At 34.7% G+C, this 21237-nt stretch overlaps 2 protein-coding genes across 2 annotated transcripts; both read left to right on the top strand.

The window, feature by feature from the left end:
* The first annotated feature begins 958 nt into the window (after positions 1 to 958).
* LOC145949886 (uncharacterized) lies at positions 959 to 3149 on the top strand. The gene is made up of 4 exons (XM_083060788.1): positions 959 to 968; positions 1524 to 1568; positions 2201 to 3007; positions 3115 to 3149. The coding sequence occupies exons 1-4, from the start codon at positions 959 to 961 to the stop codon at positions 3147 to 3149; spliced, it is 897 nt and encodes a 298-aa protein (XP_082916914.1).
* A 7177-nt stretch (positions 3150 to 10326) lies between these two features.
* On the top strand, positions 10327 to 19679 carry LOC145949474 (uncharacterized). Its single transcript, XM_083059427.1, has 3 exons — positions 10327 to 10490; positions 11486 to 13283; positions 18223 to 19679. The coding sequence occupies exons 2-3, from the start codon at positions 12242 to 12244 to the stop codon at positions 18258 to 18260; spliced, it is 1080 nt and encodes a 359-aa protein (XP_082915553.1). The 5' UTR covers positions 10327 to 10490; positions 11486 to 12241; the 3' UTR covers positions 18261 to 19679.
* Positions 19680 to 21237: the final 1558 nt, after the last annotated feature.

Genomic DNA, 21237 nt, shown 5'->3' with positions numbered 1-21237 from the left:
GTTAAAAAATATCTAAAAGTTCTTTTGTAAAATAAAATAAAAAGATTGTTCTAATTAAAAAATAATTAGAGATTTTTAAAATGATAATTATGAGTGTTTTATTTGATTATTAAAGATTTATGAAATTATTTTGTTATGTGATTTAATTGGAGAAAATATGTGTCTTTATTATAATTATTTTTGTGCATTTGATTTTATTTATAATTGTTTTTATTTAAATAAATAAAAAAAAAGGTTTTTAGTTTTAAAAAGAGAGTTTTAGAAATTCATCTTAAGTTTGTACTTCTTTTTCTCATTTTTTTTTTTGAAACCTCAAGAGCTCAAATAGGAAAATGCAAGGAGTACGTTCTCAAAATCCGTATTCATTGTCAAGCAACTATCAAGGTAAGAATGGATTGAAGGAATGAGAGTTTTCTCTCTTGGGGTGTGGGGTATGAGTTGGGTAATAGGATTGACTCTCAATCTTATTGTTTGTCTTTTGTGCCCTATGGTTAATCTTTGACTTATATATGTTGTGAATCTATAAGATCCTATAGTTCCCGTGACAAACCTTAGGATGAAGATTGTTGAAATTGAGAGATTTTTGTAAATTTAATATATATGTTTAATCAATTGATGGTATAAAAGTGTAATTTAGGCGTTAATTATGTTTTTAATGTTAGAAGAAAAAAAATTTAAATAATATTATAATGTGACTCATGTGAATTAAAAGCTTAAACGTGATTTAATAAAATAAAAGGACCTATTGGAAAATATGGGAAGTTACTATTTTCAAATCTTATAACCGCCGATAACCAACTTGATGGAAGTTGGTTGAATAAGAGGAATTTTGGGTTCTATCTCTGCCATAGAAACGACTCTCGTTTTTGCCATCAAAGAAAGTGACACGAGGATATGAAGTATGGAAAGAGATAGATAAAGAAACGTGATTGAATAACTTATTCTCATTACGGTTGTCATGGATCAAGGTAAGTCTCTCTTACTATTATGAATGTATGTGAGAATCATAATTTCTAAAATTCTTATGCAGTAGTTGTCTTGAATCATGAATGACATATGAAGGCTGCAATTTACATGTGGTATCAGAGCTTTAGGTTGTTGAATTTATGATTCTCCATGAATAATGTTTTCCAATTTCATGAACCCTAATTTTAATTGGAAATTTATTGGAACAATTTTTCCCAGCTGTACATACTGAGAATGAATTCGATTTTGGAAAATGTTATGAATTCAATTTCGAATGACCCTTGAATTTGTAATATGAATTATTGCATGAAACCATGTTCTGGGGACGAATTGGTCTTTCCCTAACTTTAAGATAAATCACGCTAAAGTAGCAACACCATGACTTTGGGTGCCGAATTAAAATAAGTTGATAAAAGTACGAAACATTAATGAAGTGTGCAACCCGAATGCTTTCCAATATGCAATCCACTTGATTTGAAATAAAATATTGCATTAAAAACAAATCCCGAATGCTTTCCTATATTCCCTGTCATGTCAATTTCAATTTGCATTTATAGCTTATGCGTATGGAAATGATGAAATTGAAATGGAATTGCCAAATTGTTTTCTTTATTATGAATTTTAATTTCAATTGGAAATTGTTTGGAATCATGCTATTATGTTTTCGCTGTGCTTCTCGAGATTGTTTTCAATTTGGAATGTTTTGAAATGAATATCAAGAGAATACCCACTGTTACAACATGTGTGTGTATTTTGCTTAAGATTGTATTTATTTTGGGATTAAATGTATGATAGATTTGTAATCACCAAAGTGGTCAAATCTTTATGTTTTAGTTAATTCCAAATTAATAACAAATTTTATTTCAATTACCCATAGAATGGATGCTAAATTATAAATTATTGATTTATGGGTTGATTGAAGTTTATTATTATAAGACATTTATGGATCACCCAAAGGTTGATTAATTGTTCTTATAATTAATGGATATGACTGTTGGTAGTGAGTATGCATTATTAGTTTTATTTATTTATTCAAAGATAATAAATATTTTTAATTAGTGCATATGTCTTGCCAAATAATGTTAATATTATTAGCATCATTATGTTTTGTGTATTAATGTATCACCCAAAGGAGAACATTAGTATGCATAGAATGCTTGTTTGTTATTTGAATTTGTATCGTATGTTTAATTTATGACTCAAAGTAATAATGTTAAGCATGTGTTAATTGCAGTATCTGTTCCTGTATCTTTGCATTCTCATGCTATGTCTGTTTCGGTTTTTAATGGGTTGAATTTCTCTGATTGGAGCGAACAAGTCCAATTTCACTTAGGTGTTTTGGATCTTGATTTAGCTATTCAAGTTGAAAAACCTGCTGCTATTACTGATGATAGTAGCAATGAAGAGAAAACCCATTATAAGGCTTGGGAAAAATCAAACAGACTTAGCCTGATGTTTATGCGAATGAGCATAGCAAATAACATTAAGTCTGCTCTTCCCAAAACTGAAAGTGCAAAAGAGTTTATGAAATTTGTGGAAGAGCGCTCCCAAACTGCTGATAAGTCTCTTGCTGGGACATTAATGAGTACCTTAACCACCATGAAGTTTGATGGTTCTCGTACTATGCATGAACATGTCATTGAGATGACAAACATTGCAGCAAGACTTAAGTCTCTTGGAATGGCAGTAGATGAAAATTTCCTTGTGCAGTTTATTTTGAACTCATTACCGTCTGAGTATGGTCCTTTCCAAATGAACTATAACACCATGAAAGACAAATGGAATGTGCATGAATTGCACAGTATGTTAGTTCAGGAGGAAACCAGACTTAAGAATCAAGGAAATCACTCCATTCATTATGTGAATAATCAAGGAGCTGAAAAGAAAGTTAATAAGAAACATGGAAAGGGAAAGGGACCATTAAAGATTGCTGAGTCCTCTACTAAAATCCAGAAGAAAACTGACAAATGTCATTTCTGTGGGAAGTCTGGTCATTTCCAGAAGGATTGCCCAAAACGTAAAGCTTGGTTCGAAAAGAAAGGTGAGCATAATGCTTATGTATGTTTCGAATCTAACTTAACTGAAGTTCCCCATAATACTTGGTGGATTGATTCTGGATGTACAACTCATGTTTCTAATATGATGCAGGGATTCCTTACAACCCGAACCATAAGCCCAAATGAGAAGTTTGTCTTCATGGGGAATAGAGTGAAAGTTCCAGTGGAAGCCGTCGGGACTTATCGTTTAATCCTTGACACTGGATTTCATTTAGACTTGTTTGATACTTTTTATGTACCTAGTATTTCTAGGAATTTAGTTTCCTTGTCTAAACTTGATGTTGCTGGATACTCTTTTAGGTTTGGAAATAATTGTTTCAGTTTATATAAGCGTACTTGTATGATTGGATCTGGTACACTTTGTGATGGTTTATATAAATTGAATCTTGATAATTTATATGCTGAAACTCTTATGACCTTGCATCATAATGTTGGCACTAAATGTAGTTTAGTGAATGAACGTTCTGCTTACTTGTGGCATAAGCGTTTGGGACACATTTCCAAAGAAAGGATACAAAGATTAGTAAAGAATGAAATTCTTTCAAATTTAGATTTTACTGATCTAAATGTATGTGTGGATTGTATTAAAGGTAAACAAACAAAACACACAAAGAAAGGAGCCACAAGAAGCACTCAGCTTCTTGAAATTATACACACTGATATATGTGGACCTTTTGATGTTAATTCTTTCAATAAAGAAAAGTACTTTATCACTTTCATTGATGACTTTTCACGTTATGGGTATGTCTATTTACTGCGTGAGAAATCTCAAGCAGTGAATGCCTTGGAAATTTATATAACTGAAGTGGAAAGGAAATTAGACAGAAAGGTGAAAATTGTCAGGTCAGATAGAGGTGGTGAGTATTATGGAAGATATGATGAGAGTGGACAATATCCTGGTCCATTTGCTAAGTTCCTTGAAAAGCGTGGTATTTGTGCTCAATACACAATGCCAGGTACACCACAACAAAATGGTGTTTCAGAAAGGCGTAATCGAACCTTAATGGATATGGTTAGGAGCATGTTAAGTTATTCATCTTTACCTATATCATTGTGGATGTATGCTTTAAAAACTGCCATGTATTTGTTAAACATGGTTCCTAGTAAGGCGGTTCAAAAGACACCTTTTGAATTGTGGACAGGTAGGAAACCCAGTTTAAGACACCTACATGTTTGGGGTTGTCAGGTAGAAATTAGAATATACAATCCGCAAGAAAAGAAACTGGATGTAAGAACAATCAGTGGGTATTTCATTGGTTATCCAACAAAATCAAAAGGGTATATGTTTTACTGTCCTACTCATAGTACAAGAATTGTTGAAACTGGAAATGCCAGGTTCATTGAAAATGGTGAAATCAATGGGAGTGAAACTTCACGAAATGTGGAGATTAAGGAAGTTAGAGTACAAGTTCCTTTAACTAGTGCTTTTACTTCAAGAATTGTTGTTCCCCATGTTGTTGAACCAAACAACAATCAAGAAGAACAACAAATTAATGATCATGTGGTTAACAATGAATCTATAGTAGAACAACCACAAGAAATAGTATTAAGAAGATCTCTAAGGGAAAAGAGATCTGCTATTTCAAATGACTATGTGGTTTATCTACAAGAGTCAGAAAATGACTTAAGCATTGATAATGATCCAGTTTCATTTTCAGAAGCTATTAATGGTGATAATTCTGGAAAATGGTTAGATGCCATGAATGATGAGCTTAAATCAATGACACAAAATGATGTATGGGATCTTGTGGAATTGCCTGAAGGGTGCAAGAGAGTTGGGTGTAAATGGGTCTTTAAGACTAAGCGTGACTCTCATGGCAATATCGAACGACACAAGGCTCGACTTGTTGCCAAAGGTTTTACTCAAAAGGATGGCATTGATTATAAGGAAACCTTTTCTCCGGTTTCTAAGAAAGATTCTTTCAGAATTATCATGGCATTAGTAGCTCATTATGACCTTGAGTTACATCAAATGGATGTTAAAACTGCCTTTTTGAATGGGAATTTAGAAGAGAATGTTTATATGGATCAACCAGTGGGATTCATTGAAGAAGGAAAGGAACACATGGTGTGTAAACTTAAGAAATCAATATATGGACTTAAACAAGCTTCCCGGCAATGGTATATTAAGTTCAATGATACTATTATGTCCTTTGGATTTAAGGAAAACACTGTTGATCGGTGTATATATCTGAAGGTCAGTGGGAGCAAGTTTATATTTCTAATTCTATATGTTGATGACATTTTGCTTGCAACTAATGATCTTGGTCTATTAAGTGAGACTAAGAAGTTTCTTTCTAACAACTTTGAAATGAAAGATATGGGTGAGGCAGGCTATGTGATAGGAATAGAAATATTCCGTGATAGATCACAAGGACTGTTAGGCTTGTCTCAGAAAGCCTATATTAATAAAGTTTTAGAGAGATTCAGAATGGATACATGTTCAGCATCTCCCGTTCCAATACAGAAAGGAGACAAATTTAGTCTTATGCAATGTCCAAAGAATGATTTGGAACGGAAACAGATGGAAAATATCCCTTATGCATCTGTTGTTGGGAGTTTGATGTATGCTCAAACATGTACAAGGCCAGATATTAGCTTTGCAGTTGGTATGCTTGGTAGATACCAAAGTAATCCAGGATTGGACCATTGGAAAGCTGCAAAGAAAGTCTTAAGATACTTGCAAGGGACAAAGGATCACATGCTTACTTATAAGAAATCTGATCATCTTGAAGTGATTGGATATACAGATTCAGATTTTGCCGGTTGTATAGATACAAGAAAGTCTACATTTGGTTATGTGTATCTTTTAGCCGGAGGAGCAATTTCATGGAAGAGTGCGAAGCAGTCAGTCATTGCTGTAACACCCCAATTTTTTTAAAAAGGTACTTTTGTAATTAATGGCATTTTGTAATTTTAATAAAGGAATAAGGGTATTTTTGTAATTTTATTATTAATGGCATTTTTGCAATTTTATTAAAGTTTGAGGGGTAAAAGGGTAACTTGGAACGGGCTGTTCCAAAATTGGAACGGGCCGTTCCAAGCAATAAAAATATACAGAAATTTCAAGTTGAGAACGGGCCCAGAACGGGCCGTTCCAACAAGGAGAACGGGCCGTTCTGGAGGGAGAACGGGCCGTTCTGCTGAGATTGAGAACGGGCCGTTCTGGTTTCAGAACGGGCCGTTCTGCTTTTTGAAAACGGGTCGTTCCGATATTAGAACGGGCCGTTCCAGTTGATAATTTTACGCATATTTGAACGTTCCGGAACGGGCCGTTCCGAAATCAGTACGGGCCGTTCCGGGTGCGTCAGATTGCCTATAAATAGGAGGCAGGGGGCTGTGAAAAAAATCATACAGCCAGAAGTGGAAATTTAGAGAGAGAAAGAGAAAGAGAGAGAGAGAGAGAGAGAGAGAGAGAGAGAGAGAGAGAGAGAGGGAAAGAGAGGGAAAGAAAGAGGGAATCCAGAGGGGGGAGGTTCTGCTCAAGTTTTAGCTCCTACTTATCCAGGTAAGGGGGAGGAGAACCTTATCTCTTTAAAATTTTATCTACTCCTATTTTTATTTATTTATGTTATTTTTTTTATGTATATTTATTTAGTGGGGTGTCCCTAACCTCATTTATTTGCTTAACTTTTGATTATTTTTGTCTATAATAATTATTAAGGTGTTCATATTTTATATTGTTTCATTATTTTATAATGATGGTCATTTTTATTTATATCATTGGTATTCTTAATATATTCCTTTTACATAGATATATTTATTATAAATATATTTATAATCAACTATGTTATAGTTGTGATATCTTGGACTCGTGTTGTTGTTATTTCTTCATGTATTTATGAAGATAAATATTGTTCTATGGCCATAGAAGATAAAGTTTGAATTATTTGTAGCTGGAGGTTTGACCTTGGAGATTTAAATGAGTAAGAAATGAAGGTGAAATATCCTATTGTTGATTAAGGTGAAATATCCTTTTATTGGTTGATGTTATAATGATGCTCATTTATCCTGACTAGTCACTACAAGTATAATTCAAATTTTATTGTATCTAATATATGAATTGTATATATATAATATATGAGTTGTATATACATTTATATTTATATATATACATATATATATGTTTAATATTGATTACAAATAATTCTGTTTATTCTTTTGAATTATTGTATTTATTGGATATTGTTCTTACTCCTCTCTTTTCTTTGTTTTTATAAATTAAATATATTACAAAATAGATGGATCTACTTTGGATTCCAGATCATTTTGCAGTTGATATAGCTGTGGTATTCCTTGGAAGGAGGCTATTTGATGAATCTATTACAATTTTTATAAATTTACTTTCACTATCAATGTAAATATTGTAATAAAAGTGAAAGAAAAATATATTGTGTAAAACAATACATTATTGTAAATATTTTAGAACGATATATCATGTATTAAATTCACAAAATATGATTGTTCTTTACCTTTATCTTATTTATGAAAAAAAAAATATTGTTAACGATATAATTGTGAAAATATTATATAAGAAAATATATAATTATTATTATATAAATTGGGCGTTAGAATCGGGCGTTACATTAAGTGGTATCAAAGCAGGTCGATCCAATCGGCCGTGAGTTATGAGTTTACCGTGCTCATTTGGTAGAGTTTATAGTTTTAGCGAATGAATCCAAGAAAGTTTTGAATGTTTTGATAAAAGGCTCAAGTGTACATCTCTGTTATTTTATTTTACATGATTTGGAAGTTATAAATTATTCCTAACTAGGAGGCACTGCCACCTTTACTGGAATCAATTTATATTTCCTTTATTACTTTTAAAATCTTATTATATGATTTATTATATTTGATGCTTATATATTGATTTTTATGGGTTAGGTTGAATAAGGGTTTTATTTTAGTTTCTAAGTTCTTTGTGCTAAATATGCAAGTTATTTTGGTTTAGGATTGTAGGAAGAAGCTTAAATAATGGTTTGAAAGTGTTTTAAGGTATTTTTGTGGCTTTAGACTTTGGTGCGCTCTTTTGGCTGATCAATACAGGGAATGTCTTAACTGCAGTTTTGTTGTGCCAGTACAAGTATTATATTGATAGAGTTGGATTTTATGATCTTCATAAAGTTGTAGTCTTGGATGTTAACTTGTAAAGGGTACCAAAATCAGGTACAATGGAGATTAGAACTTTCGTTATGACTATTTTAGTAAACAAAGGTCTAGCTGTTAGCGCTGTTTATATCTATTACAATTTTTGAAAATTTTAGCTAAGTATATGATCATTTTAGAATTTCAAGTCTTCATAAGAGTGATAGTTTATCCTGTTAACTTTCTTTTGGTGATAGGTTTGAGATCATTTGGATGATTATAATTTTCTATGTCATTTTCGTTGATAGTTGTTAAAGGGATATATATGTTATCATATGATGTTTGTGATTTATTAGGAAATCAATTTTATTCTGATATTCTGAGGTGTTGTATTGTGGATCAAAAGTTTCTTGATGGGGAAAAAGGTTGTTCATGTACAGGTCATACGTAGTAAACGGTAATTGATTCATACATGCTTAAGGATGATATATATGAAGGATTAAAGTAAGTATTTTGATATGATTTGATATGCATGTATGTTGATATATGGATAGATAACTTTAGGGATCAAGTAATGAATATTTGTGTGTTTAGTGAGATTGACCTTAGGATGTGATATCATCATATTGGAGTTAAGGGTGAAGATATATCCAAGACAACATTACGCTAAGTTATCTAAGTATGAATTTTTATTATATAAAGTGAATTTTCTAGGTCTTGTAATTTCTAGTGGAGATATGATATAGATCTATCTAGAAATTGTATTTAAGTGGGAGATACCTAAGTCAATTAGTGAGGTTAAGAGCTTTCTTGCATTAACTTATTAATATAGGAGATTTATTGAGGAAATTTCTAAGATATCATTACTTTTGTTTGGATTCACCTAAAAGAGAGAGTTGCCTTTATGGAATAGTAAGTGAAGGTAGTTTTCAAACTCTTAAGGAAATATTGCTTAGTGTTAAGATTATCGGATTTTAGTAAGTGTTATGTGTTATATAGTGATGCTTCGAAAACGGGTTTGAGTGGATCGTTGATGTAAGAAGGAAAGGTAGTAGCTTATATTTCTAGGTATCTAGGTATGAAGAAAAAATTCATGAAAAAAAAAATTACCTTACCCATAACCTTGAATTAGAGATTGTAATATTTACACTTAAGATTTTGGAAACATTACTGGTATGATTCTAAGTTTGAGATATTTAGTGATCATAAGAATCTTACACATCTGTTTGATCCAAAGGAGTTGAATATGAGACAAAGAGATAGTTGAAAACTGTTAATGATTAAGATTTTAATTTTTGTTGTTATTTGGAAAAAGTCAATGTGGTAATCGATACTTTGAGTACGAAAGCTCTGTATATATCTCCTCTTATGGTTAAAGGGATGTATATTTGCTCACATTAGAAATTTAAGTTTGACTTGGGTATAGATGGAATGGTGAAATTAGAGATCTGATATGTGTACCTAGTGAACTTATGCTTAAGTGTTTGATCTTTGGAAAGGTTGTGGAAAGACTCACAAAAGTTAAACCAATATTGTAACAGATGTCTTGATTATGATGATCACTGATATAGTATTTTTGATTATTTAAGGATTGGATTTGATTGAAGAATTTAGAAACTTAAGCGTGATGTGTAAGCTCACCCTTAGGAACATTGAATTGAGTATGTTGAAAGGATTAATAGATTAATAGATGTGATTAGAGGACTCAGGAGTTAAATCCTTTTTTAGTGGGCTAAGTGGAAAAGATTGGTAGAGGTATAAATAGCCCTTTACGCTTGAAAGTTGATGATTCAAAGATAGAATCTATGTGCTTAGTGTAACACCCAAATTATTATTATTTTTGTTAATGGCATTTTCGTAATTTTAATAAAGTTATAGGGGTATTTTGGGTTCTGGAACGGGCCGTTCCAAAAGTGGAACGGGCCGTTCCAAATGTTGAAAATGTGAGGTTTTTGTAGTCCCAGAACGGCTTTGGAACGGGCCGTTCCGGTATGGAGAACGGGCCGTTCCGGAAGGAGAACGGGCCGTTCTTCTGAGATTGAGAACGGGCCGTTCTGGTTTCAGAACGGGCCGTTCTGGTTTTTTGGGAACGGGCCGTTTCGATTTTGGAACGGGCCGTTCCAGTTACAAATTTTTCCCAGATTTGAAGGATCCGGAACGGGCCATTCCGGAATCAGTACGGGCCGTTCCGGGTGCGTCAGATTGCCTATAAATAGGGGCAGGGGGGTGAAATTTTTTATACAGAGGAAGAAAGTGAAATTCTAGAGAGAGAAAGAGAAGAGAGAGAGAGAGAGAGAGAAAGAAAGAGAAAGAAAGAGAGAGAGAAAGGAAGAGGGAATCCAGAGGAGGAGGCTCTGCCTAAGTTCAGCTCCGCTTATCCAGGTAAGGGGGGGAGTGAGAACCTCCCTCAGGGGTGTAGGGATAATTGTTGGATAGTTGTTTGTCGGATTGGCCCCCAATCCTTTGTCGTTATTCTGTTTAATTTCTATTTACTCTACTTTGCTTTTTTGTTGGAGGTGCCGTTGTTCTGTCTAAATTTCTATTTACTCTACTTTGCTTTTTGTTGAAGGTGCCGTTGTTCTGTCCGATTTTCTATTTATTCTACTTTGTTTTTGTTGAAAGTGCCGTTGTTCTGTCTGATTTTCTATTTACTCTACCTTGTTCTTTGTTGAAAGTAATAAATGAATATGAAATTAATGTTAATAATAAATGAGTTTTAATATGAATAAGAATGCTCTCTGGATCTCTGTGAATACCTATGCAGACCTTAAGAGGAGTATTGATGACATGACCATGTGAAATATGGACAAATGACATGAGACCTAAGAATTGACTATTGAGACAAACTATGATTATGAGACTATGACAAATGAGGACATGATGTACTAAATGAAATCATGTAAAAAGTTAAATATTGAGTCAATGAGATTATGATGGTATGACATGCATCATATGCATATATTATTCCAGGTGTGCCGCTGAGGCCGCATACCAGTGATGTAACATGCTAACAAGGTGTATCTTAGGGTCACCAGTGATGTAACTTGTAACCAGGTGTACCTTAGGGTCACCAGTGATGTAACCAGGTGTACCTTTGGGTCACCAGTGATGTAACCAGGTGTGCCTTAGGGTCACCAGTGATGATATGTGAAACTTCCTTATGGCGCCACATGCATGCATTTATAAGTCAAGATCATGACATCATTGCATGATAAATGAATATATATGTGATATTGATGATGTATGTGTATTATTTATAAGTGACTTATATTTGTTGTGTGTGTGAGTGCTATCTAGCCTTTATTTCTGCACCTGAAACTGAGTGAGATGTTTCTCACTCCCTTGTTGTTTTTGTATATGTTTAAATTATGTTGCAGGTGATCAGCATCATGAGGATGTTGGTGATGAGGCTTAAAGGCTTCAATTGGGCATGCTCTGATAGGATGTGACATCGGGGCATAGTTATTTTAGTTTAATATGTTATTGTTTTTATAACTTTAGTTTCTCTTCTTTTGTAATTTCTAACGAAGAAATAACGTAGATAACATATATAATTCAAGGAAAATATATGTTAAGAATTGTAATTTGAACGTTCTTGATAAAAGACCAAGATGTACATTTTTGTTATATTTTTTATTATATGATTTGGGAGTATAAATTAATTCCTAACCAGGAGGCACTGCCACCTTTACTGGAGTTAATTTATATTTCCTTTATTATTATTTGTATATATATGATTTCTTGTTTTACACTAAAATGTATTGAAAATCTTAACTTCTTTTCTTTTATAATTTTTACACTAGAGTTATGATTTATGAGTTACGAATGTGAATCTTCTACCTTGTTATATTTGAAATATTTGTCAACTATGAAAGATTTTATTTACCCAAAAAGAAGATAAGAAATATTTTATTGTTACATTTGTTGTATATTAATAACGGGGTAGAGGGTGTCACATTTAGTGGTATCAGAGCAGGTCGATCTAATCGACCGTGAGTTATGAGTTTACTATGCTTATTTGGTTTACTATGTTTATTTGGTACATGAATGATGGACTGAATTGATTGTAAAACTTGTTGGTATGATAGTATGATGATTGATTATGTTTATTGATTGTATTATTTTCTTAGACTATGGCTGGTAGAAATGATCGTGCGATTGCCGATGCTCTTCAAGCATTAGCACAAGCTATGAATAATAACAATAGGACTGAGGTCGCTCCTAACTGGTTGGAGCAATTTCAACGAAATCACCCACCTACCTTTAAAGGAGGATATGACCCAGATGCTGCTATGAATTGGCTAACAGAAATAGAAAAAATTTTCAATGTTATGGATTGTCCCATCGCTCAGAAGGTGAAGTTGGCCACATTCATGTTGACTGCTGATGCTCACTTTTGGTGGGAAGGAGCACTTCGGAGGATGATTGATGGAGGGGTGCACTTGAATTGGGACAACTTCAAGAAGGTCTTTCTTGAGAAGTATTTCCCGGATGATGTGAGAAGTCGGAAAGAAATGGAATTCCTTGAGCTGAATCAAGGGAACGACACAGTGGCTGTGTATGCTGCCAAATTTGATGCTTTGGTTCGTTATTGCACACACTACCATGGTGAGGGTGGTGAAAGAGCTAAATGCATAAAATTTGTAAATGGTCTGCGTCCTGAAGTGAAAACTGCAATTAACTATCAGGAGATATATCACTTTCCCACTCTGGTCAATAAGTGCAGCATTTATGATCATGACAACCGTGCTCGTGCTGCTTTTTATAAAGGAGTTGGAGGTCCTATCCGTGCTGTGAGTTCTAGTACTTCGGGAAGGAGTAAGCCTTACTTCGCTTCTAATAGATTTCAAGGGAGTAAAGCTGCTGCTAATAAAAGTAAGTTGCTTACTAGAGGATCCACTGTTAGTGCTACTGGAAGTGTTGGAGGGTCTGTGTCCACTCCTTCAGTAAGATGCTGGAAGTGTGGACTTGTTGGTCATAATCAGTCTGAGTGTCGTGACAGGGAAGTTACCTGCTTCAACTGCAATGGTAAAGGTCACATCAGTACCCAATGTCTTGAATCACAAAGAACACGTGTTATGGGATCGGGTTCGCAAACTGAGCGTCCAAAGACTGTGGGGAGAGTATTTGCTCTTAGTGGTGCTGAAGCTTCTCGGTCAGAAAATTTGATACAAGGTACTTGTTTCATAGCTGAGACTCCTTTTGTTGTACTATTTGATTCTGGTGCAACTCATTCCTTTATTTCTGTCTCTTGTGTCCAAAAATTGAATTTGCCTGTGTCTTTGTTAGATTTTGATCTAGTTGTTGAAACCCCTACTAATGGTCCTGTGACTACATCCCTAGTGTGTTTGAAATGTCCTTTGACAGTTTCTGATAAGCAGTTTCTAGTTGACTTAATTTGTTTGCCTCTTAGTCAATTAGATGTAATTCTTGGTATGGATTGGTTATCTTCTCACCATGTCCTTTTAAACTGCTTTGAGAAATCTATTTCCTTTGGTGAATGTAAGAGTACGGAATTTCTTAGTGCTGCTGACATTAAAACTTGTTTAAAAGACAATGAAAAAGTGTACATGATCTTAGCTTCTTTAACACTTGAGACTGATAGTAAGCTAGATGAGATTCCCTTAGTGAGAGAATTTCCAGAAGTATTTCCTAAGGAAGTGTCTAGTTTACCACCTGAGAGAGAGATTGAGTTTAGCATAGACTTAGTACCAGGTACCCCACCTATATCTATAGCACCCTATAGGATGTCCCCTACAGAGTTAGTTGAGCTTAAGAAACAAATAGAGGAATTACAAGGAAAACAATTCATTAGGCCTAGTGTCTCGCCTTGGGGAGCGCCTGTTTTGTTGGTTAAGAAGAAAGATGGGAGCATGAGGTTGTGCGTAGACTATAGGCAACTGAATAAAGTGACCATTAAGAATAAGTATCCTTTGCCTAGGATAGATGACCTTATGGATCAACTAGTTGGAGCTTGTGTGTTCAGTAAGATAGATTTAAGGTCAGGATACCATCAGATTAGAGTGAGAGCTGAGGATGTTCCTAAGACTGCCTTTAGAACCCGTTATGGGCACTATGAGTATTTAGTTATGCCTTTTGGTGTGACTAATGCACCTGGTGTTTTTATGGACTACATGAATAGGATCTTTCACCCTTACTTGGATAGATTTGTAGTGGTCTTCATAGATGATATCCTAGTGTATTCCAAGACTAGGGAGGAGCATGTTGAGCACCTTAGGATCGTTCTTCAAACCCTTAAGGAGAGGCAGTTGTATGCAAAATTGTCAAAATGTGAATTTTGGTTGGATAGTGTGAACTTTCTAGGACATGTGATATCCAAGGGTGGAATAGCTGTAGATTCTGCTAAGGTAGAAGCTGTGTTAGAGTGGAGAACACCTAAATCAGTATTTGAGATTAGGAGTTTTCTAGGACTAGCTGGTATTACAGAAGGTTCATAGAGAATTTCTCTAGGCTAGCTCTTCCTTTGACTAAGCTGACGAAGAAAGACCAACCTTTTGTGTGGGATTCTAAGTGTGAGGAAAGTTTTCAAGAACTTAAGAGGAGATTAACTAGTGCTCCTGTGTTAGTATTACCTGATCCTAGTAAGACTTTTGAGGTATTTTGTGATGCTTCTAAATTGGGTTTAGGAGGAGTGCTTATGCAGGAGGGTAAGGTAGTAGCCTATGCTTCAAGACAACTTAAAATTCATGAGCAAAACTATCCTACCCATGACCTTGAGTTAGCTGCAATAGTTTTTGTGCTCAAGTTGTGGAGACATTACTTGTTTGGGTCTAGATTTGAGGTTTTTAGTGACCATAAAAGCCTTAAGTACTTGTTTGACCAAAAGGAATTGAATATGAGGCAGAGGAGATGGTTAGAGTTTCTTAAGGATTATGACTTTCAATTAAATTATCACCCTGGCAAGGCTAATGTTGTAGCTGATGCTTTGAGTAGAAAATCTTTGAGAATGTCTTCCTTGATGATTAGGGAAATGCAAATGATTGAGGAGTTTAGGGATATGAGCTTAGGGTGTGAGTTGACCTCTAAGAGTATTAAGTTGGGAGCTTTAAGAGTGACTAATAGCTTGATAGATGAGATTAGAGAAGGTCAGAAGATGGATCCTTTCTTATTGAGTCGGGTAGAGAAGTTGAATCAAGCTGTGAAAAGTGAGTTTAGAATTGGAGTGGATGGAGTTTAAAGATTTAAGGATAGGTTGTGCATTCCTAGTGTGCCAGAACTTAAGAGAGCAATCCTGGAAGAAGGTCATAAGAGTATCCTTAGTATCCATCCAGGAGCCACTAAGATGTACCAAGACCTTAAGAAGATGTTTTGGTGGCCTAAGATGAAGAGGGAAGTGGAGGAATTTGTGTATGCTTGCTTAGTATGTCAGAAAGCTAAGGTAGAACACCAAAAACCTTCAGGTTTGATGCAACCTTTAGATGTGCCTGTGTGGAAGTGGGATAGCATCTCTATGGATTTTGTAGTTGGGTTACCTAAGACTGTGAAGAACTTGGATGCTATATGGGTCATTGTGGATAGATTGACTAAGTCTGCCCATTTTATTCCCATTAATATTAGGTACTCTTTGGAGAGGTTAACCAAGTTGTACATCAGTGAGATCGTGAGGTTGCATGGAGTTCCTACTAGTATTGTGTCTGATAGAGATCCTAGGTTCACCTCTAGATTTTGGGAGAGTTTGCATAAGGCTTTAGGCACTAAGCTTAGATTGAGTTCAGCTTACCATCCCCAAACAGATGGCCAAACTGAGAGAACCATACAATCTTTGGAAGACTTGTTGAGGGCTTGCATCTTAGAACGTGGGGGTAGTTGGGATAGTTTCCTACCTTTGATAGAATTTACCTACAATAATAGCTACCATTCTAGTATTGGGATGGCACCATATGAGGCTCTGTATGGTAGGAGATGTAGAACACCTTTATGTTGGGTAGAACCTGGAGAGAATGTCATGTTAGGACCTGAGATAGTTCAACAAACTACTGAACAGGTTAAGATGATCCAAGAGAAGATGAGAGCAACCCAGAGTAGGCAAAAGAGTTATAATGACAAGAGGAGAAAAGACCTTAAGTTTAAAGAAGGTGATCATGTATTCCTTAAAGTCACTCCTTGGACAGGAGTAGGCAGAGCACTGAAATCCCGTAAGCTTACTCCACGTTTCATTGGTCCTTATCAAATTCTTAAAAGAATCGGTGAAGTGGCCTATCAAATTGCTTTGCCTCCATCTCTTTCAAATCTCCATAGTGTCTTTCATGTTTCCCAACTCAGAAAGTATATCCATGATCCTTCCCATATCATTGAGTCTGACAACATTCAGTTGAAGGATAATCTTACTTATGAAACGGTTCCTCTAAGGATTGATGACAAGAGAGTGAAACAACTAAGAGGAAAGGAAATCCCTTTGGTTAAGGTCGTTTGGGGAGGAAATATTGAAGAAAGTGCTACATGGGAATTAGAAAGCAAGATGCGAGAAGCTCATCCATTTCTGTTTTCAGGTAAATTTCGGGGACGAAATTTCTAAAAGGAGGGGAGAATTGTAACACCCAAATTATTATTATTTTTGTTAATGGCATTTTCGTAATTTTAATAAAGTTATAGGGGTATTTTGGGTTCTGGAACGGGCCGTTCCAAAAGTGGAACGGGCCGTTCCAAATGTTGAAAATGTGAGGTTTTTGTAGTCCCAGAACGGCTTTGGAACGGGCCGTTCCGGTATGGAGAACGGGCCGTTCCGGAAGGAGAACGGGCCGTTCTTCTGAGATTGAGAACGGGCCGTTCTGGTTTCAGAACGGGCCGTTCTGGTTTTTTTGGGAACGGGCCGTTTCGATTTTGGAACGGGCCGTTCCAGTTACAAATTTTGCCCAGATTTGAAGGATCCGGAACGGGCCGTTCCGGAATCAGTACGGGCCGTTCCGGGTGCGTCAGATTGCCTATAAATAGGGGCAGGGGGGGTGAAATTTTTTATACAGAGGAAGAAAGTGAAATTTTAGAGAGAGAAAGAGAAGAGAGAGAGAGAGAGAGAGAAAGAAAGAGAAAGAAAGAGAGAGAGAAAGGAAGAGGGAATCCAGAGGAGGAGGCTCTGCCTAAGTTCAGCTCCGCTTATCCAGGTAAGGGGGGGAGTGAGAACCTCGCTCAGGGGTGTAGGGATAATTGTTGGATAGTTGTTTGTCGGATTGGCCCCCAATCCTTTGTCGTTATTCTGTTTAATTTCTATTTACTCTACTTTGCTTTTTTGTTGGAGGTGCCGTTGTTCTGTCTAAATTTCTATTTACTCTACTTTGCTTTTTGTTGAAGGTGCCGTTGTTCTGTCCGATTTTCTATTTATTCTACTTTGTTTTTGTTGAAAGTGCCGTTGTTCTGTCTGATTTTCTATTTACTCTACCTTGTTCTTTGTTGAAAGTAATAAATGAATATGAAATTAATGTTAATAATAAATGAGTTTTAATATGAATAAGAATGCTCTCTGGATCTCTGTGAATACCTATGCGGACCTTAAGAGGAGTATTGATGACATGACCATGTGAAATATGGACAAATGACATGAGACCTAAGAATTGACTATTGAGACAAACTATGATTATGAGACTATGACAAATGAGGACATGATGTACTAAATGAAATCATGTAAAAAGTTAAATATTGAGTCAATGAGATTATGATGGTATGACATGCATCATATGCATATATTATTCCAGGTGTGCCGCTGAGGCCGCATACCAGTGATGTAACATGCTAACAAGGTGTATCTTAGGGTCACCAGTGATGTAACTTGTAACCAGGTGTACCTTAGGGTCACCAGTGATGTAACCAGGTGTACCTTTGGGTCACCAGTGATGTAACCAGGTGTGCCTTAGGGTCACCAGTGATGATATGTGAAACTTCCTTATGGCGCCACATGCATGCATTTATAAGTCAAGATCATGACATCATTGCATGATAAATGAATATATATGTGATATTGATGATGTATGTGTATTATTTATAAGTGACTTATATTTGTTGTGTGTGTGAGTGCTATCTAGCCTTTATTTCTGCACCTGAAACTGAGTGAGATGTTTCTCACTCCCTTGTTGTTTTTGTATATGTTTAAATTATGTTGCAGGTGATCAGCATCATGAGGATGTTGGTGATGAGGCTTAAAGGCTTCAATTGGGCATGCTCTGATAGGATGTGACATCGGGGCATAGTTATTTTAGTTTAATATGTTATTGTTTTTATAACTTTAGTTTCTCTTCTTTTGTAATTTCTAACGAAGAAATAACGTAGATAACATATATAATTCAAGGAAAATATATGTTAAGAATTGTAATTTGAACGTTCTTGATAAAAGACCAAGATGTACATTTTTGTTATATTTTTTATTATATGATTTGGGAGTATAAATTAATTCCTAACCAGGAGGCATTGCCACCTTTACTGGAGTTAATTTATATTTCCTTTATTATTATTTGTATATATATGATTTCTTGTTTTACACTAAAATGTATTGAAAATCTTAACTTCTTTTCTTTTATAATTTTTACACTAGAGTTATGATTTATGAGTTACGAATGTGAATCTTCTACCTTGTTATATTTGAAATATTTGTCAACTATGAAAGATTTTATTTACCCAAAAAGAAGATAAGAAATATTTTATTGTTACATTTGTTGTATATTAATAACGGGGTAGAGGGTGTCACACTTAGTAATCTTGAATTAAGGAAGATGATCTTAGAAGAAGGACATAAAAGTACTTTTAGTATTCATTTAGGAGATATTAAAATGTATCAGAGTTGTGCAGCGGAAGCATGGCCTAAGGAGAAAAGAGAAGTAGAGGAATTTGGATACTAGTATATAATATGCCAAACAAGTTTGAGGTGAAACACTAGAGTCTTTAATATTTTTACAGTCTTTAGACGTCCTAATTTGGAAATAAGATTCTGTATCCATGGACTTAGTTGTAGTTATGTATGATATTCTTAAGAAATTTGATCTTATGGATAGACTTACCGAGTTTGCGCATCTTGTACTTATGAACATTAGAAAGAGAGATTGATAGATTTGTGCATCAATAAGGTAAAAAGTGCTACATGGGAATTAGAAAGCAAGATGCGAGAAGCTTATCCATTTCTATTTTCAGGTAAATTTCGGGGACGAAATTTCTAAAAGGAGGGGAGAATTGTAACACCCCAATTTTTTTAAAAAGGTACTTTTGTAATTAATGGCATTTTGTAATTTTAATAAAGGAATAAGGGTATTTTTGTAATTTTATTATTAATGGCATTTTTGCAATTTTATTAAAGTTTGAGGGGTAAAAGGGTAACTTGGAACGGGCTGTTCCAAAATTGGAACGGGCCGTTCCAAGCAATAAAAATATACAGAAATTTCAAGTTGAGAACGGGCCCAGAACGGGCCGTTCCAACAAGGAGAACGGGCCGTTCTGGAGGGAGAACGGGCCGTTCTGCTGAGATTGAGAACGGGCCGTTCTGGTTTCAGAACGGGCCGTTCTGCTTTTTGAAAACGGGCCGTTCCGATATTAGAACGGGCCGTTCCAGTTGATAATTTTACGCATATTTGAACGTTCCGGAACGGGCCGTTCCGAAATCAGTACGGGCAGTTCCGGGTGCGTCAGATTGCCTATAAATAGGAGGCAGGGGGCTGTGAAAAAAATCATACAGCCAGAAGTGGAAATTTAGAGAGAGAAAGAGAGAGAGAGAGAGAGAGAGAGAGAGAGAGAGAGAGAGAGAGAGAGAGAGAGAGAGAAGAGGGAAAGAGAGGGAAAGAAAGAGGGAATCCAGAGGGGGGAGGTTCTGCTCAAGTTTTAGCTCCTACTTATCCAGGTAAGGGGGAGGAGAACCTTATCTCTTTAAAATTTTATCTACTCCTATTTTTATTTATTTATGTTAGTTTTTTTTTATGTATATTTATTTAGTGGGGTGTCCCTAACCTCATTTATTTGCTTAACTTTTGATTATTTTTGTCTATAATAATTATTAAGGTGTTCATATTTTATATTGTTTCATTATTTTATAATGATGGTCATTTTTATTTATATCATTGGTATTCTTAATATATTCCTTTTACATAGATATATTTATTATAAATATATTTATAATCAACTATGTTATAGTTGTGATATCTTGGACTCGTGTTGTTGTTATTTCTTCACGTATTTATGAAGATAAATATTGTTCTATGGCCATAGAAGATAAAGTTTGAATTATTTGTAGCTGGAGGTTTGACCTTGGGGATTTAAATGAGTAAGAAATGAAGGTGAAATATCCTATTGTTGATTAAGGTGAAATATCCTTTTATTGGTTGATGTTATGATGATGCTCATTTATCCTGACTAGTCACTACAAGTATAATTCAAATTTTATTGTATCTAATATATGAATTGTATATATATAATATATGAGTTGTATATATATTTATATTTATATATATACATATATATATATGTTTAATATTGATTACAAATAATTCTGTTTATTCTTTTGAATTATTGTATTTATTGGATATTGTTCTTACTCCTCTCTTTTCTTTGTTTTTATAAATTAAATATATTACAAAATAGATGGATCTACTTTGGATTCCAGATCATTTTGCAGTTGATATAGCTGTGGTATTCCTTGGAAGGAGGTTATTTGATGAATCTATTACAATTTTTGTAAATTTACTTTCACTATCAATGTAAATATTGTAATAAAAGTGAAAGAAAAATATATTGTGTAAAACAATACATTATTGTAAATATTTTAGAACGATATATCATGTATTAAATTCACAAAATATGATTGTTCTTTACCTTTATCTTATTTATGAAAAAAAAAATATTGCTAACGATATAATTGTGAAAATATTATATAAGAAAATATATAATTATTATTATATAAATTGGGCGTTAGAATCGGGCGTTACAATTGCTGCATCCACTATGGAGGCTGAATTTGTGGCATGCTTTGAGGCCACAGTTCAGGCTAATTGGTTGTGGAATTTTATTTTGGGATTTGGAGTAGTTGACAGTATTGCCAGGCCGCTGAAAATTTATTGTGATAATTCCGCAGCTGTTTTCTTTTCTAGAAACGACAAGTATTCCAAAGGTGCTAAGCATATGGAATTGAAATACTTTGCCG

This window comes from Cajanus cajan, chromosome 7, assembly GCF_000230855.2.
Source record: "Cajanus cajan strain Asha chromosome 7, NIPB_CcT2T_4, whole genome shotgun sequence".
NCBI classification, from domain to species: domain Eukaryota; kingdom Viridiplantae; phylum Streptophyta; class Magnoliopsida; order Fabales; family Fabaceae; genus Cajanus; species Cajanus cajan.
The sequence above is the reverse complement of the archived record's forward strand: the minus strand, read 5'-3'. Positions and strand labels throughout refer to the sequence as shown.

Coding starts and splice junctions, on each gene's coding strand:
- LOC145949886 (XM_083060788.1), top strand. Junction 1,569..2,200: donor TGAAATGGAATTGCCAAATT/GTTTTCTTTATT, acceptor TGTTAATTGCAG/TATCTGTTCCTGTATCTTTG. Junction 3,008..3,114: donor AGCTTGGTTCGAAAAGAAAG/GTGAGCATAATG, acceptor AATATGATGCAG/GGATTCCTTACAACCCGAAC.
- LOC145949474 (XM_083059427.1), top strand. CDS start 12,242: ATGGCTGGTAGAAATGATCGTGCGATTGCCGATGCTCTTCAAGCATTA. Junction 13,284..18,222: donor GTCAGAAAATTTGATACAAG/GTACTTGTTTCA, acceptor ATTATGTTGCAG/GTGATCAGCATCATGAGGAT.